Below are 17,857 nucleotides of genomic sequence, written 5' to 3'. Positions count from 1 at the left end.
TTAATGCCCCAAGGTTATCAAGTTAAAACAATTCTGTTTAGTCATTCATTTGAATTCTTATTAGAAGATTTAAATCAAACATTGATTCCTTCTATGTAAAATTGTTATTATGTAAATTTTTATTTCATTAATTCTGTTTTGTTTCTTGGTCTCAGTATGCAGGGATCACAGTCATGTGATCAGCTAATTGCTAGGCGCTCAATGGGTCCATAGAGCAGAGGGGGTTTCCTGAACATCCAACTTTACCAGGGACTGAAAAAAAATCCCCTAGGTGAGTCCCATGGTTGCAGCATTGAATTGTGGGGGGAATTTTAGGGAGCGCGGAGGAGGCTGTGAAGGAGCGAAGATGATGTCCCCGAACCTGTGTAGACCAGGTTAGGTTACACAGGCAAGTGTTACGATGGCAACCTCATTGGATTTTTTACAGCAGGTATGTGTGAACTTGTGTCACTAGCCCTTAAACACAGACCTTGGACACCATTAAACAGTAGAAGCTAAGTCTCTGGAGATTTGTAACAAACTTTGATAGGGCTGTTCACTTTGAAGTGGCCCATTCGTGCTAGGGCTACCTGTCCTGAAGTTATTAACTGCCGACCTTCGGCTCCTGTTTCCAGTTTTAAGATTCTGCCCCATAAAAAGTCCATCTCTGTGGCAGGGATCCTAAAATAGTTGATCGATAGCCTTTGCTCGCTGCTCAGAAATGCTTAAAAGATGCGTTGCCAAGACAAAAACTAAGAAACAGGGGCCGGGGTTTGGGGAGGGGGCTCCAAATCTGTCCTCCCTCTTCCTCCATAGCTGTCTCTGGCTTACGCTTCCGGGATATGGAAACACTGTACCTTATTGACTCTCTACCAGGATGGTGTGTTGATCATCGATGGCATAAACTTCTTGACCACCTCCCAGGCCACACGCCCCCTAAAACCCTTCCCAACATTCAACGCTCCAATCTTGATGCTCGTCCAGGGAGTGTTCTTGGTTCCTAATACAGGTAGGGTTGTAGAAAAAGAATCCCGGGCTGGAGGGATGGCTCAGTGGTTAAGAGCACCAACTGCTCTTCCAGAGGTCGTGAGTTCAATTCCCAGCAACCACATGGTGGCTCATAACCATCTGTAATGGGATATGATGCCCTCTTCTGGTGTGTCTGAAGACAGTGACAGAGTACTCACATTAAATAAATAAATACATACATACATAAATAAATAAATAAATAAATAAATAAATCTTAAAAAAAAAAAAAAAGAAAAAGAAAAAGAATCCCTCCCCCAGCGTGACGTACCCGTGGTGCACCTAACCAGCTATTAGCTGGTCACATGATTTCTGATCACATGACTTGGTACGCTTGAGCTTTTTCCTTTTTTTCTAGTCACGTCACATTTCACTCTATGTACTTAGGGCTCCGACTATTTTTTTTTTTTTTTTGGTTCTTTTTTTTTTTTCGAGCTGGGGGGACGAACCCAGGGCCTTGGCGCTTCCTAGGCAAGCCTCTACCACTGAGCTAAACCCCCAACCCCTAAATGTAAACATTTTGAAATAGAGTTCCAACCTACTAGTCATCACTTCCCAAGATTATTTGGAAAATAACCCACTTACTTGATTTGGAATCAAACTACTCTGACCTATCGCTTGATTGGTTGACTGACATCTGATCTTCCTGTTTCTACTGCTTAAGTGCTAACACTACAGGCCTATGGCACCACTGCTGGCTTTCAGACCAGTGTTAAATGAAATACTAGTGAGCAGTACTCTTTTTATAGCACTTCTCTAGTGGTCTTTCAAATCACTTCTCTTCAAAAAAAAAAAAATCCGTTTTGAGTTTCCATGGGAAATTTAGAAAACCTATGTTCAAAAACTATTTGAAAACATCTTATGAAAAAACATCAAAAATTTTGAAAGCTTTGGCGTCTTAGTATATCTTTTTGTATCATAGATTCTATTGGTTTATTTACAGACAAGGTCTCATGTAGCCTAGGCTGGCCCCTTGCTACATGGCAGAGAGTGATGTGCACTCCTAATCCTCCTGCCTCTACCTCCAAGTACTAAGGCCTGGGCAACGGTTATCCCTGGTTTACGGTGTATCCTGGAGTCTAGGGACTGACAGGCAGGCATCCTCCAACCAAGCCTACGTGCCCAGCCTGGTCTTTATCTACAGAATGTTTGTGTTTGTGTTAGGTTAATCCTTCGACACTTTGTATTCCTGATGTATCTATGACATATTTTTCAATCAAGTCCTGCTCTCGCTACTCCTGTAAGCAACTCTAATGAAACTCACTGGGTCTTACGGAGGGGCGGAGTGGGAGGGAGAGGGAGAGAAAGAAAGAGGGAGAGAAAGAGAGGCAGGCCTAGGTTTGGAAGAAAGATCTAACAAGGAGAAAGGAGATGGGGACACTTAAGGATAAGGAAGATAAATATGAAAATAGATTGGGTACCTGTATGAAAGTGATGTAATGAAGCCCTTGATTACATACAACTAACATAGGCCAATGAAAAATCTAAGAGATTTCCATTACTGTTCCTTTTTGGTGGGGGAACTTTACAGTAATTATTGGGTTTGGTGGTAGGTAGATGCCAGCCGTAGGAGGCCCCCTGCTAAACCCTTTCATTTAGGTCTTAAACTTTTTTGATTTGTGTTCAGTGTTGCATCTTTTAAGACATAGTGTCATAAAGTTTAGGATGGATTGGAGCTAGCTATGAAGGCCAGGGTGACCTTGAACTCCAGACCCCCCCACAGCGCCCCTGTTGAGATTACAGGCACATGTGGTTTGGTTCACCTGGCCTGGTTCTAATACTGTGTTTCTGCATAAACAAATCACATGACCCGTGTCAACGACAAATTTGTCTTTACTCACAAAAAAATTGTATGATCTCCTTGTTTGTCTGAGGTCTCAAAAAATAAAAAATAAAACAACAGCACACTGTCTGTTTCCCGTTGAAAGGAAGGTATGCTTGTGTGTGAGAAAGTGCCTTGCCTGTGACTTTGATCGTCTTATTCAGATATGATTTGAAAGCCTGGCTTGTGAAGGCATTATTTATAATCCCTGGATCGCTAGATCTCCGATTTTAACATTTTATAGTTCCATGCAATTGAAAAAAGACAAGATATTTCGAATAGTGACTCATGGGAATGTAGAAATGTTGGCGAGGAAAAATATTCCTTAATCAGGACACCATCCAGACAGCATGCAGGCGCGTCCCGGACAAGTGACAGGAGAGTCGTGGTGATGGAGCGCTTAGAAAGCTTGTTGCTCGAGTAACCCTGCATGTCAGAAGGGTGAGCTGTTGGCCTTTATGTCTGACTGCAAAGAACAACCTTGCAAGCCAACACTCCTGTCTCAGGGCATCCACCACTTTTATTTATTTACTTTCTTATAGCAGAGAAACCAGCCGGCTCTCCTTTATATTCAGCCTCAGGTAACAGAAGCCGTGAGCACCATAAAACTCACACAGCACCATAAAACTCACACGGCACCAATGTCAGCCATCCAGCATTCGATCAAAAAGTCAAGTTCTCTCTCTCTCTCTCTCTCTCTCTCTCTCTCTCTCTCTCTCTCTCTCTCTCTCTCTCCTCCCCCCCCCCACCTCTCTCATTGTTGTTTGGTTGGTTTTGTGCGTTTGGTTGGTTGGTTTTGGTTTTGGTTTGGCAGGATCTCTCTATGTAGCCCTGGCTGTCCTGGAACTCACTATGTAGACCAGACCTCCCAAGCATTGGGTGTTAAAGTGCACACCACCACATCTGGCATAAGTGAACTTCAAACTTTCAAAACAATAAACGTTGTGGATAACTTGTTTATTAAAAATCAACCTGACACGTCCCCCCTTCTCTCGTAAAATTCTGGCCCAGGCTGAGGAGATGGCAAACTGAGTGACTTGCCTTGCAGACTTGAGAATTGACACTCATGAAAAGCCAGGATTCGCCATGGCTGCTTGTGACTCCAGCCTTGTGGGGAAGGTTGTTGAGATAAGAGGATCAGTGGGCTTGCTGGCCATCAACCTAGCTCCAGGTTCAGTGAGGGTGCCTGTCTCAAGGGAATAGTGCAGACAGGGAGAGAATGGGGCACCCAGTGTTCCCCCCTCCCCAGTCTCCAAACATGCCTCGCTCACACCCAAAAGCACCAACTGCATGCATACACAAAGCAGACAGACACACAGGAGGGTAAAGTTCTAGACTTAGTTGAATTCAGAAGACTGAGAAACAATCCCTTTACATTCTAATGTAGAGGCACCCGGTTTTGTAAAACTTTCTGCTAGTAAACACACACCTGGAGAATTAATAAGCTTCCAGATAAGACCAACTAGGATGAAGATGGCAGAGAGAGAGAGAGAGAGAGAGAGAGAGAGAGAGAGAGAGAGAGAGAGAGAGGTCTATAAAATCAGTACCCAATTTCCACCCACCTTGTTGTTATTTAACATGGAAGCACTGTCTATGTATAAACTTTAAAAGTAAAACATCTCATTAACACTCTTTTGTTTTGCTATGTCTTTTTATAATAACAAATAGTTTTGATCTGAAGAAATATGTTTTTTTATTTCCCCAAAAGTGTTCACTATTAGGCAAGTTATAATCTAATTGAAACCTGAGATAAATTTCTGTTTGTCTCCCCCCCCACCCCCTTTTTTTATTGATGATGATCTTTGAGAAGAAAAGACAATGGTTGCTTTGTCAATTTGGATCCCAAATCTTTCTGAGTTTAATTTCAGTTTATCTAATTTGACCAACTGTAACTTGACTCTTGTCCATATGACAGATTGGTGGGAGCTAACAACACTGCCACGTGCTCGGAATTTGGTGCTTTAGTTCACGTTAGTTTGTGACTATGGCCTCTAGAATTCTATGGCAAGAGTCAGAAATTACTAAGAAAAAATAGCAAGAGAACCTATAGCTATCTGAGGAGCCACTGGTGCTGGTGGTGGCAGAAGTCACTCTCCTTTGAGGTCACGGCCAATAGGGAGTGGTTCATGTTCCCTGTGATAGCCACACAATCCTCTCCTATGGGCAGCAGCAATCTGACTCTGGGCCTTATTAACAACAATAAGAAAGACAGGGCAATCGGGAGGGAGGAGGGATGGGTGTCCTTGGGGAAGGTAGAGAGGGGTGATGTTGGCTGGGCATGATCAACGTACATCGTACATAAGTATAAGAGTGTCAAAGAATTAACAACATTATTAAAAAGGCAGAAAAACAACATTTATCAGAAGTCATATTAAAACCTAGATATGATAAACCAACAGCCATTCACCCTTTCTATAAAAATGTGTACATGAAGTGCCCTGCCTTCACGCTGATGACCCTTGCTCTACTCTTCACCAGAGTGCCTGTCTGCATTTATGCCTTTGACTGAACAGACTGTACTTGGTGTGGTCATGACACATTATGTCCTACTTGCCAGGACAAACCAGGTGGGGCCCAGGACAGAGGACACAGAAGAAAGAGAACACAGAAGAACCCTGCCCATCAGACACTGCAGTTTCCAAGGTGTCTAAACACACACAGACATCTGCCCCGAACACAATGTAACAGATAAACTCTTAGTAAATACTGACACCACTCCCGGCCTTGTGCTAGAAGAGCCCTTCACAGAAAACGAGTGGAAAGCAAGGTCTCATGCAAGTCGGCCATGTTGCAGTTTAAAGAATGTCTTGACCACTTTAGCCAAGCATAGAATATGTTTAAGCCACAGTAGAATCCAATTGTTCAGTTCTGAGTTTAGATAGTTAGGTAACTTTTTTTTTGCAGTGAGAGAAATAATAATAATAATTTATCAAATCTGATTCCAATGAGCATGTTTCTCTTACTTTTCTGACTACCACCTGAAAATGTGTTCCCATCATTGTGCCCCCAGGGAAAAAAAACAATCGCATGGTGGATACAATAGAATTTGATGGCTGAAGACAGACCGGGTAAGGTAGTGATGGACGGCATTCTAACCTTTTGCCTTTTGCCAGTTAACTTGATTGGTTATTGATCAGCTGGGTGGCTGACCTTTGTTCTGGAAACTGGGGCAGCTGTGACAAGCAAAATTGGTGGAGCACTTTTAATTAAGGAAATAATAAACGTGTTTTGCCTTGGAGTCATCCTTCTCCCTGTCTCCAAGGCTCCCATCAGGCTGGATACCTACACGATGCCCTTTTTTTTTTTTTTTTTTTTTTTTGTTGTTGTTGTTGTTGTACAGGCCACCATGGCTGGGATGGCTGTGTCAAGGTTGTAGATGACTCCTATTAAAGCACCAGTGCCCACTGTTGTTTTGAGTCACCATCCTCTTAGCGAGAACTGTCTTGCTCTCCTATCTATTGCTTCCTGTGCCTCAAGTAAAACTCTCCTCTCCTTTACTCCCTCTGGAATCTAACTTCTCCCCCATGCATGCTGTCCAAGACCAGAAAGGACACAGTCCACATCACGATAGAATGGTATTATTAGATCTTCTGCCCCTAATTTCTAGGAAAGAGGAAAGGCTCGAAAAAGGCAATGGTGGAGAAGGTGACTTCTAACAGTCTTCAAACCCCGACTCCCCTGGCCTGATCTTCCTCCACAGCACTGGCTGCATTTCCTCTTCTGGAAAGTCAAGTCAGGAGAGGTCGGCCCCAGTTTCTGCTTGCCTCAAGACAGAAAGCTGGTCAGAAGAACTAGAATAGGATCCAGCTTTGTCAGAGTCACTTCCTCTGGCAAAGGTCCCATTGATTCCACCCACCACCACCTCCACCATCACCACCACCACCACCACCACCACCACCACCCCACCACCACCACCACCACCACCACCACCACCACCACCCCCCACCACCACCATCACCACCACCACCACCACCACCACCACCACCACCACCACCTCCACCTCCACCACCACCACCTCCACCTCCACCACCTCCACCAACACCACCATCACCACCACCACCACCACCACCACCACCACCACCACCACCACCACCATCACCACCACCACCACCACCACCACCACCACCACCACCACCACCACCTCCACCACCACCACCACCACCACCACCACCTCCACCTCCTCCACCACCACCACCACCACCTCCACCACCACCACCAGAACCACAACCACCACCATCACCTCCTCCACCACCCTGACCACCATCACCATCACACCACCCTGACCACCATCACCATCACCATCACCATCACCATCACCATCACCACCACCCTGACCACCACCACCTCATCATCACTGCTACCCAGCACCCAAGAAGTTCTTTTTATCGCCTCACATTCACAATCTCCCTCTGCCTAGACACCCCATTTGAGCCACTAGCTTCCCAAGCATCACATTCCTAAAGAGTCTGAATTTAGCCCCAAGGCCTGACCCTAGATTGGGTAAAGTGTCCCTTCTACGTATCCCTTTAATAGCTGGTTTCTGTGAAAGCTCATGTTTTATTAACATCTTTATTGTTATATAAGAGATATAGGAAAGTATATGGTAGTGTACTCCTATAATTCCAGCACTTGGGATCCTGAGACAGAAAAATTACCATGAGTTCAAGGCCAGCCTAGGCTACATAATGAGTTCTAGAAGAGTCTGGGATGTAGACTTGGAACCCTGTCTCAAAAATTCAGCCAACCAACCAACCAAACAAACAAACAAACAACAAAACAAACAAACAAACAAACCTGCATGTGCTGAGGGAGATGGCACAGTGGTTAAGAACATTGGCTGATATTCTAGAGGACCCAGGTTCAATTCCCAGCACCCACATGGCAGCTTATAGCTTTCTGTACTCCAGCTCCAGGGGATCTAACACTCTACTTTGACGTCCATAGGCACCGGGCATGCACATGGTACATAGGAATATACAGGGGGGAAATCCTGTATACATAAAATAGCATAGAAAGTGCACAGGCTATAGGTTCACAGCCCGATCCTGACAAAATATCAAAAAGCAAAGTGGTACCCAATGACTGTCTTCAGCACAGATCCTCTTGGCCATAGGACATTTGCTCCGAGAATAAACCACATCCTCGCTTCCAAATCAGCTCACCCTGTTTTCCTGCTTGTAACGTTTATTTAAGCCAAGCCACACACTTTCCATTTTGTCTGTGAGATTTCTTTCCTGATGCTTCGAGGCGTGGTTCTTCTCTGTTGTATAGTATTCTACCATATGACAGCCATTGCCTCATTCCCTCTATTATTAGTGTCAACTTTGGAGTGCTCTATCTTTGAGCCAACATATATAACACTGCTATGAATGTTATTAGAATTTTTATTTTTTTTATTTTTTTTCTCTTTCCTCCCTGAAACCAGTGGGCCACCAGTTACATACACATTCATCTTGTTCATACTGATGAACACGTTTCTAAGATGGTCGCCTAGTTTACCTCTACAGTGTGTGTGGTTTTGCCGTTGTATTTCACCAGCCACCAATAGAATTGTATCTACAGAACTTCTCTCTTCTCTCCATCTCTTTGGCTACTATAATACAAGATGGCGCCTTTGCTGGGTTGACTAATTTGGTGAGTTCTCATGGAAACAGCCAACAAGAACGTATCTGTTTTCTACCTCAGGCAGCATGGACAGACTTGGTGAACCGAGTGCCATGATTTGACGTTGGCTTAGGACTGACTGGCAGATTACCTTCCTACATGGTTTCTTGACCTTGATGTTGCTGGATTAGTGTGAAGGAAGAATAAATCAAACACAAAGCCCGCATGGGGTCAGAGCACAATGGGACTAACACATGACTAGTCCTGTCTCAACCGGCACCAAACTCACGTCCCAGGAAAGTTTCCAGAACTCCTGTTGGTGAGTGAGACTCTTAGGGAGTCCCCTGTCCCAGAGCTCATGGGGGCCTCAGGACTTCCCCCGTTCCCTTGATTCCACATTCATTACCTCCCATATGGTTATAGGTGAGCATCATGTCATGTCTCCTCAAGGACACGGCACATTGTTCAAGGAGAATGGCCTAACTCACATTGAAGCATAGGGGATCAAAAATTGCTTCAAATCCAGAGCTGAGCAGACACATAGCAGGGGAGCTATGAAGAACTGTTCCCTTTCTCTCTTCTTTCCTCCTTCCTATCCTTCTCTTCTTCCTTCCCTCCCTTCCTCCCTTCCTTCCTTCCCCCAGATGTGTATAAGAGACAGGCTCTACCACTGAGCCAAATCCCCAACCCCCCCCCCATTCTCTTTTAAACCATGGAATCTCTCTATACATAGTCCAGACTCCATTCTGCTGCCTCCTAAGTGTGAGGATGAGGAGTGCGTTCTGCCACACCCGAGCCACTTTGTCCCCTTTTCTACCTCAGTGGCTGAGCCTCTAGGAACACGTTGGCAGGGACATGCCCCGCTCCCGTAGATAAGTGATACCTCCTCACATGTCGTATTTGGCATCAGAATACTTAGCAAATATTTGCCGTTTGTCCATTGATCTCTTGTTCCTTCTTTACTGCCCTGTTCCTGTCTTGTTCCCTTCCCACACAACTGTGTTGATCCAATCTCTCATTTGCTTGATAGCCCTTGGCACACCTCCAGCATATTTCAGTTCTGGATAAATTCATATCTGTGTGAAGTGATTGACTATATCCCGATAAACCAGATTTCCAACTAAGGAAAAAGAAAGAAAACAAAATAACTAAAGAAACAGACTAACAAAAAGCCTTCAGGTCAGGCATGATGGCACATGCCTAAGATTCTAGTACTTGATGGGGGATGCAGGAGTTCAAGGCCATTATGCATGACATGTTCGAGGCCAGCTTTGAGCTATATGGGATCTCGTCTTTCAAAAGGCAAAGAAGGTCAGAATTAGTGGAGCAGGCCTTTAATTCCAGCACTCAGAGACATGTATCTTGAGTTTGAGGCCAGCTCGGTCTATATCACAGCCAGAACTACATAGATTTTTATCTCAAAAATCAAACAAAAAAATAGAAAGTAAACATCAAAAACAAAATTAAAAACCCAAGCAAAAGACACTTTCTAATTTATAACTGGGTCCTCTGGGAAACCAATGAGGTCATAGACCTTGGCCACTAAGGACAATGTAAACATTTTTTTGTTGGAGGGATAGTTTGTAACTGTTGTTGCCAATGAGAATGTAGTGGGGGTGAGGGAAGCAAGTCTCTGCCCAAAGCAGGCAGCATGGTTTCCCTGGAAAACAGTCGGGGATTTTTTTGTTGTTTGGGTTTGGTAAGGAATTTAACGTGCAGCTAATGCCTAACACAACTGCACCATGCACTCTGCAGGCCTGGGAGCTGGCAGTCTTCTTCCCATTGAATGCTACTCTGTCAGCGCATTCCATCAAACGTGATGGATAAGGGAAGCCAAAGGTTTGCCTGACTCTAGAAGCCTTGGAGGTCAGGGTGCAGGCAGGGGCTCTAAGTGGAGGCCTTCAATGAGTCGGAAGAGGGGAAAGGTCACAGCTTCTCCTTGGGGGAACTGTATACAAATGGGGAGGGCAGATGAAAAGGTGCAGGTGACAACAGCAGGATCCATTGGGCATCCTTGAAGTGCTAAGCATTGGTGTCAAAGGTCCAGAGGACTGGGGTTCGAGAGGATCCCCTAAGAGTATTAATTTCCAGTGGGACAGACCTTGGAGGAGGGCTCTGCCGGACAGACTCACAACCTGGCTGCCCTTGAGATGCTAGCTCCCACTGGTTTAGGCAGGAACTGTTCCTTTCGCCCATTCTGGGAGAGCGTGTTGGGAACATGGGCATGTATGACATGAATGTGCCCTCTTTGGTGGCACTCTATAGTATTGCCCAGATTACCTTTCAGCAAACAGAGTCCGCAGCCCTGACAGAGAGCAACAACCTGTGTCATGTCTCTAAGCATTCAGAGCCCAGCCCCACTTCCTCATATTTGCTTAAAGAATTACCTGTCACTTGATAAGCCCAATGTGAGGACAAGCCGTCCACAGGACCTCACGAGACAGTCAAACACAGGGAACATGATGTGATATACAATGGATGACCTTATTGCATTGTTTGGATGGATTGATGACTGGCAGCACAAAATACTGGGGGTAAAGGTAGAATATGTTCTCAGTGCTGGAGATGCAAGCCAGGCCTTCACGTGCTAGCAAAAGTCCTCCACCAGAAGTTATGAGGCCAGCCTTGGCAAACTACCACCTGCCTCCCACCCACCTCCGAGGGCCCTGAAGTAAGGAAGCCACCCAATCCGTAATCCCCCTGCCTCAGTCTCCCAAGTGACGGAGATGGAAAGTGTGTGCTACTATCCTGAGCTTACCGAAATTATCTTCAAACTGATCCATTATTTCCCCCGTCCTAAATCCAGTTTACCGAAACATAACAAAGTTAAACAAGCGACACAATTTGTGCAAATAGTTTTCAAGATTTTATTGCAAACCAAAATTGGTTTCACCGCACACACAAAAAAGTTGTGTGGTGAGTAGGGGGGAGTGTACATGTTATAACCATGTTAATTACAGGACATTAAAATGATGGTTTACAAATAAGCCTGTAAGTTTAAATATCTAGTGTTATAACCCAATGTACAGACTTTCTTTACACACAATAATCAGGAATGCAAAAGAAAATGAACAAAGGTTGGGGGGGAACCATAAATAATGCCCATTTTGCAGGTGACATTTTAAACAATGAAACACCAACGGCTCTGACTGACAACTGGGGCATTGATCCATAAAAACCCTTTCTAAAAATAGAAATATTTGTAGCAGCAATGCTTCCCTCAAGCATCTGGATGCTCGTCACTGCAAGACCGTTTCAATAGGTTTTAGTTATTATATCTTACAAAAAAAAAAAAAAACAGTCTGCGCATAAATTTATCTTCCAAATGTGGAAGAAACAAACAATGTCCCACATTGTAGTGTCCTGCAAGTGTCACATTGATGCTTACAACAAAACCGTCTGTGATCAGGCATAGCACACTCACACTAACTGCACACACGGGAAATACGCAAGGGTTGGGAAAAAAAAAAAACGAAACAAAAAACAAAACAAAACAAAAAAAAACAAAAACAAAAACTGGACACTCTGCGATAGGAAAAGCTTTGGAGCTAACACAATCTCAGAAAAGGCACATTGCAGAATATTCTTGATCACAGCTCAGACCTGCGGAGATCCCTCTTAGACCTGCATCTTCCTTCTCACTGAGACCAAGGTGCGTCTCAGGCGGCACTCTCACGCTCCTTTAGAGCTAGCACCACGTTGGAAGGAAGAAAAGAAATGAAGACCTCACTAGCTCACTGAGAGGAGGATGTGCTCTTCGGAAAGCTTCCGCGTCAAGCCGCGTGCAGCGCCCGGCAGGCGGGACTGCCAAGCTTCCTGGTGTGCAAATTTCTCTTCTAAGATGTTCTGTCAGCTGGTAACTCCACCAAAGGCTAACTAAAACACTTTAGAAAAACGCTGAGGAAATCCTTCGGAACCATCCTGCGAGCTTTCAGAGGAAGGAGTCCATAGGAGGAGCATAGGAGAAGCCAAGGAAGGCTTCCGCGGCTTCCTTCACACTGGCCGTGACAAGGATGCTGTCAGGGGATCGCCCGATGGAGCTGGGGACCGGCTCCTCAGTAAACTCGGGATCAAAGTGCCGAAGGTCACTGGGCCCGCTCTGTCAAAAGAAGGGGAAGTACACTCAGCGTTAAAGAGGTCACAGGGCAAAGGGCAGGAGTCCTTAAGTCCTATACCCTCCACTATGAACTCTTAAAGGTTCCAAAGTTTAGAAAGATTTCGTTGATTACAAAGTTTCACTATGTATCCTAGGCTGGCCTCAAACTCCTTATCCTGCTTTAGTCCTGAGGTACAGATATTACAGATATATGTCACTAGGACCGGAAACGTTAATAAATGCATTCATATTCACTGAACGAACTTGGGATAAAAACATACGTAAAATAATTCTCCCCTGGGATGATGGGTCAATAGATAGATGGTATCTGCTATTTGTTTCTCCAAATTCTGACAGAAAAGAAACCTTCTGGGTCTCACTATTCTTACACCAGAGACAGATACTTACCACATTTGGGTTAAATGGGGGCGTGATCTTCTTATTAATGAGATCATCCCAGTTAATCAGAGAGAAGAAAATATGACTCTTAATCTCCATCTGTTAAAAAGAAACAGATTCATTTAGATTTGGGAGAACTCTAATATAAGGTCATGAGGTCAAGGTTTCTTCCCCCAAGGTCCCGTGACAGCAGGACACTCACAAAGTCATCCTTGGCACCCAGCCTCTTGGTCCGGTCCTTCTGCAGGAGGCCCTCCAGCAGGTGCCTTGCTGAGTTGGTGATATTTGGTTTCAGCTGGAGAGGCTTGTTCAGAATATTGTCATACATCTCGGCTGTGTTCCGGCTGTAGAACGGAGGCTGGCAAAGGAAGGGAATTCCTTCAGATTCATGGGGGATCAAAAACTGCCTCAAATCCAGAGCTGAGCAGACACACAGCAGGGAAACTATGAAGACATGAACTGTTCCCTTTCTCTCTTCTCCCCTCCTTCCTATCCTTCTCTTTTTCCCTCCTCAATGCTTGCTAAGCTCGTATTAAGCTGGATTTGAGCTGGTCCCTTCCCTATTTTACTCTGTGTGTGTGTGTGTGTGTGTGTGTGTGTGTGTGTGTGTGTGTGTGTGTGTGTGTGTGTGTTGGGGCTAATACTGGAACAGGTTAAGTAAACTGTGCAGAAGAGTTGGGAATGTTGCTCGGTACAATTTCCAGGGCCTACCCTAAGATTCAAACAAGACTATTGAAAAAAAAAATATCCAGAAGACTTTATAAAACTGTAAAATGTAAAATAACCAGTGTCTCCTTTATTAGCTTTTGATAAGGCTACTGATAAGGACAAGCCACAGTACCTAACCCTACATGAGCAGATCCACAAAGGTTTTCTAAGTGTCACGGGCATGATTCTGTGTGTTACTCACCAGGCCATAGAGCATCTCATACAAGACAGCCCCGAGGCACCACCAGTCCACTGTCCGGTCGTACGGCTGCTTATGGAGAACCTCAGGAGCGAGATACTGAAATGACACATATCAGGAGAGGTTAGCTCTCAGAACCAAGCAGTCCTCACAGCGAGCATGTGCTTTGAAAAGACCAGAACCAGAGTACTTGCTCTGAGTGTGTGTGTGTGTGTGTGTGTGTGTGTGTGTGTGTGTGTGTGTGTGTGTATTTCAATTGCTTCTTAGTTAAAACCTCTGTACTTTTGGAGGTCTATTGGTCCCCTACGTGTATACTGATATATTTAGGGAGCAACTTGGTACCTAGTGGTACCACGAGGATCTCATGTCATAAACAGCTAGTTGGGATAAACAGTAGCAGGCCGCCTTGGGAATACTCAAGAGTGAACCAAATAAATAGTATCTGACTTCAATGAGTTGTACTAAGGCATTGCTTGAGCGTTTATTCCTCTTTTTGAATTTAAAAGTGTTACTGCATGCATACCTATCTCTTGGAAGGGTGTGGGTAGATGAGTCAGGAGGATGGCCTACCTCAGGTGTGCCACAGAAGGTGGACGTTGTCCCGTTGTGCTCGATGTTCTCCTTGCAGAGCCCAAAGTCAGTGAGGACGATGTGTCCCTGTGAGTCTAGGAGAATATTCTCTGGTTTTAAGTCTCTGTGGGGGGGGAGAGGTGGTTACACAGGTTAATGTGACTTCATCACAAATCCTCCGTAAAGATTGCTAGGGGTATTAATTGTTAATCCACTCCCGTTCCATAGCCAATCACAGAAAGGAGCCTTTGTTAGCATTGGGAGTCAAGACAACCCACAAGCTAAGGAAGCTTCAGAAGTAATCAAACCGCACATATGCACATAATCACTCATTATTTTAGCCCCAGGGGCTCAACCTGGCCTCCCTCTTTCCCAGCAAGGCAGTTCCAATCTTTGGCTCACCGATAAACGATGTTTAGGGAGTGCAGATAACCCAAGGCACTGGCTATTTCAGCTGCGTAGAAGCGAGCACGCGGTTCCAGGAAGCAGCGCTCCCTCTGGAGATGGTAGAACAGCTGCAAGAAACAAAGAAACCTAGGCTGAGTAGGGTCCTTTAATCAGGCCCTGACATAGAAGTCAGGAGGCAAAGCTTGTGGGAAGCAGCCTGAAATGATAGCTTAACTATGAGTAAGTTGGTAAGTTCATGGAAATGCTAATCCTGGTAATTTCTCTCCTTTGAGTATCTTACAAGCTCGTCTCAAACCCCAACCAAGCAAGGCAAACAGGAGCAGCTCCCCCTGGACCCCCAAATCAAGGTTTACGGTTAGCTTACCTCTCCGCCATTAATGTAGTCTAGGACAAAGTAGAGTTTGTCAGCAGTCTGGAAAGAGAAGTGAAGGCCCACTAGGAAAGGGTGCTTCACATTCTTCAACAGAACATTGCGCTCTGACATAATATGCTTCTCCTAGGAAGGAAGAGAAGAGATTCAATGGGGCAAATTCAGATTTCAACAGGGTAGCAAACCACAGGGTAAAAAAAGTTCTTCACCAGGCCTGCCACCAGGTGTCACCCTTACCTCCTTCTTCTTCAAGATGGCTTTCTTCTGTAAAACTTTGACGGCATAGAATGCTTCTTCTGCCTTGTGCCTTGCTAGAAGAACCTGAAATGTCAACCGGGACAGTCATTTTTCCCATCCTCCTTGGGGAGAATATTAAAAGTGAACGCATGCCTAGTTGCAAAGTTTTCAGGGTTGCACTTACCTTTCCAAAACTGCCCTTTCCGATGACTTTCAAGAAGTGGAAGTCAGAGGGTTTGGCGTGGGGATTTGAGGATGGACCCAGGTTGATTTGTTGAGAGGGACTTGGCTAGAAAAGAAGGCGGTCATCCTTTAATACGTAAGCTGCACACAGCCTTACTGCTAACACATAAAATACTTTATGAAATACGCCTTTCAAAGCCTCACAGTGACTCAGTACTTAAACATTTGTGATGCTGGGAACCATCCCACTTTGACTGACCACTACAGAAAACAACCGATACATTTATGATTTCTCCTCCAGCAGACAAGATATACTTACCGGAGGTGAGGGGTTGGCGTTCATAAGTTCGGGCTCCTGAGGTTGGGAGATTTTCAAATAGGATTGAACTTCAGGGCTGGAGATTAAAGGGCTGTTTTAGAAACTTAATTCACCACCAGAGGGCACACATACATAAAAGTTCTATTTCTGATTCAACCGTTCGGTATTTAAACTGAAAACATCAGAATGAATTACTTCCAAAAAACCATAAGGAAAACAAACCAGTTAAATGCAAATTAAGGTTTGTTTGTTGAGGGGACATGGATTTTGGTTAAGCATTCTCAAGAATTAATCTTACATCTCCAGGCCAAACTCCACCCATAAATAATGTTTAAAATGTTTTAAATAAGCAAAATGCTCAATACCAGAAGAGATCTACCACGGGGGAAAGACTTCAGCTCCCCGCCGCCACCGTGAACAAGTAAGTTTTAGCTGCTAGTAAATTTAAACGATTCTTTCAATTTTCCCCCAATAACCCAAAACTTACTGTTTGCATGCATAGGAGTTGTTGGCAAGCTTCTGAATAAAATCGTTCAGGCCCATCCTTCTCTGTTTCATGAAAGCTGTAATTTAAAGAGAGAGAGAAAAGAAGGGGGTTAGGCAGTTCTGTAACGTCCGACGCCACACGCTAATCTGATCCTGAACCTTCAAAACCCCGGATCATTTCCACGGCGCCTCTCCTACACAAGTCTGGTGCTTTTCCAGCACTCACCGATGAGAATAGCTACCATTCCCCTCATTCTGGAGTAGGTGAGGGTACTTCGAGCAGCCTCAGTTTTGACGGTCATCGCCCCGATACTTTGAAAGTGCCCAGAGAGACTGAAAGGAGCAGTGAGACCGGCTTAGCCAACAGTGAGCTCCGGCTCTGCGACCGACTTTATAAGCCCTGAGCCTCCAGGGGGCGGGGCAGGCGGGACCAGGAAGTCACTCGGGGCCCCGCCTACAACAAGGCCCCGCCCGCCGGCCCGCCCGGCCCCAGCCGCCCAGCAAGCTGTAGATCGAGTTGCGGGAAGATGGGCGAGTTGCTGCCGTGTCCTGGGCGATTCGTGCCAGTCGCCCCAGGCAGAACCGAGGCTTCCATGGGCTGCGCGAGCAGGACCCTGCCGGGATGCACTCTGCCTCTGTCCGCCTGGGCCGGAGGAAGGAACCGGAGGGGTGGAGAGCCTCGGTGATTTTCCATTTCCTCTCCCGTGCTGCCCGAGCGGACACCGCAATGCACGGCTCACCGCTCACCTCTCCCCCCTCTCTCTCTCCTCCTCGGTGCCCTGTCCCCAGCCCAGCGCGCAGCCTCCAGGTTCCCCCGCTGTACTCCTCCCTGATCTCCGCGGACCCGGAGTCCGGGCGAGCCGGGCGGTGGCACTTACCCAGTCCGCTTAGCAGGACGGACTCGCTCCTTTTCTGCGCCTCTACCCGCTTTTTGTGGCGGGGCCGGAGCAGGGACTCGAGCCGAGCCCGAGCCAGCGCGCCCTGCATCTCGCCCATGGCCGCGAACCGAGGGGCGCTCAGCGGGCGACAGCGACCGGGCGAGCACTGACGTTTCCTTGAAGGAGCCGCCGTGACTCAGGCCGGCAAGATTTCCTGCCCCAGTCCCAAAACAAACAAATGGCCCTTGTGCACGGCCGAGTCGCTTCCGAAAACGCCTTTTTTGTGCTTTTGGCCAAAACCAAGCAAGACTGAAAAATCCCAGAACTTGGAAGAGGAGGAAGGAAGGCTATGGGGGGAGGTCAGGAATGTGTAGGGGAGGGGGCGGAAATAAGTCTCTGCGCTACAAGAAAAAAAAAAGTACAATCTTCATTTCACTTTTTTTTCCAACTAATCTCCGAGAACATTCTGTCCTTTCCGCATAAATTTTGAGCCTTGCAAATTTTAATCCTAGCCATGCCAAGAACACGTGAGGAGGTGGCAAGTTAAGAGGGAGCAGGGGCTTTTCTCCGGGG

At 45.8% G+C, this 17,857-nt stretch overlaps 1 protein-coding gene across 4 annotated transcripts in view; it reads right to left on the bottom strand.

The window, feature by feature from the left end:
- Positions 1-11,274: 11,274 nt before the first annotated feature.
- Sgk1 (serum/glucocorticoid regulated kinase 1) overlaps positions 11,275-17,857 on the bottom strand; it is a 124,327-nt gene continuing 117,744 nt past the window's right edge. For 2 of the 4 annotated variants that reach the window (XM_032894876.1, XM_032894878.1), the window contains 11 exons: positions 16,408-16,483; positions 15,921-15,996; positions 15,603-15,707; positions 15,419-15,502; positions 15,176-15,307; positions 14,806-14,918; positions 14,404-14,527; positions 13,837-13,932; positions 13,129-13,284; positions 12,936-13,025; positions 11,275-12,530 (listed from right to left, as the gene is read on the bottom strand). In XM_032894876.1, the coding sequence (XP_032750767.1) occupies positions 12,363-12,530; positions 12,936-13,025; positions 13,129-13,284; positions 13,837-13,932; positions 14,404-14,527; positions 14,806-14,918; positions 15,176-15,307; positions 15,419-15,502; positions 15,603-15,707; positions 15,921-15,996; positions 16,408-16,483 (1,220 nt within the window). In that variant the 3' untranslated portion in view covers positions 11,275-12,362. Of the gene's footprint in view, positions 12,531-12,935; positions 13,026-13,128; positions 13,285-13,836; positions 13,933-14,403; positions 14,528-14,805; positions 14,919-15,175; positions 15,308-15,418; positions 15,503-15,602; positions 15,708-15,920; positions 15,997-16,407; positions 16,484-16,632; positions 16,724-17,284; positions 17,594-17,857 lie in introns of those variants that run through there. The other 2 variants (XM_032894877.1, XM_032894879.1) reach the window with 2 other exon arrangements.

The sequence above is a fragment of the Rattus rattus genome, chromosome 2, assembly GCF_011064425.1.
Source record: "Rattus rattus isolate New Zealand chromosome 2, Rrattus_CSIRO_v1, whole genome shotgun sequence".
Taxonomy (NCBI): domain Eukaryota; kingdom Metazoa; phylum Chordata; class Mammalia; order Rodentia; family Muridae; genus Rattus; species Rattus rattus.
This window is presented reverse-complemented; position numbering and strand designations above follow the sequence as displayed.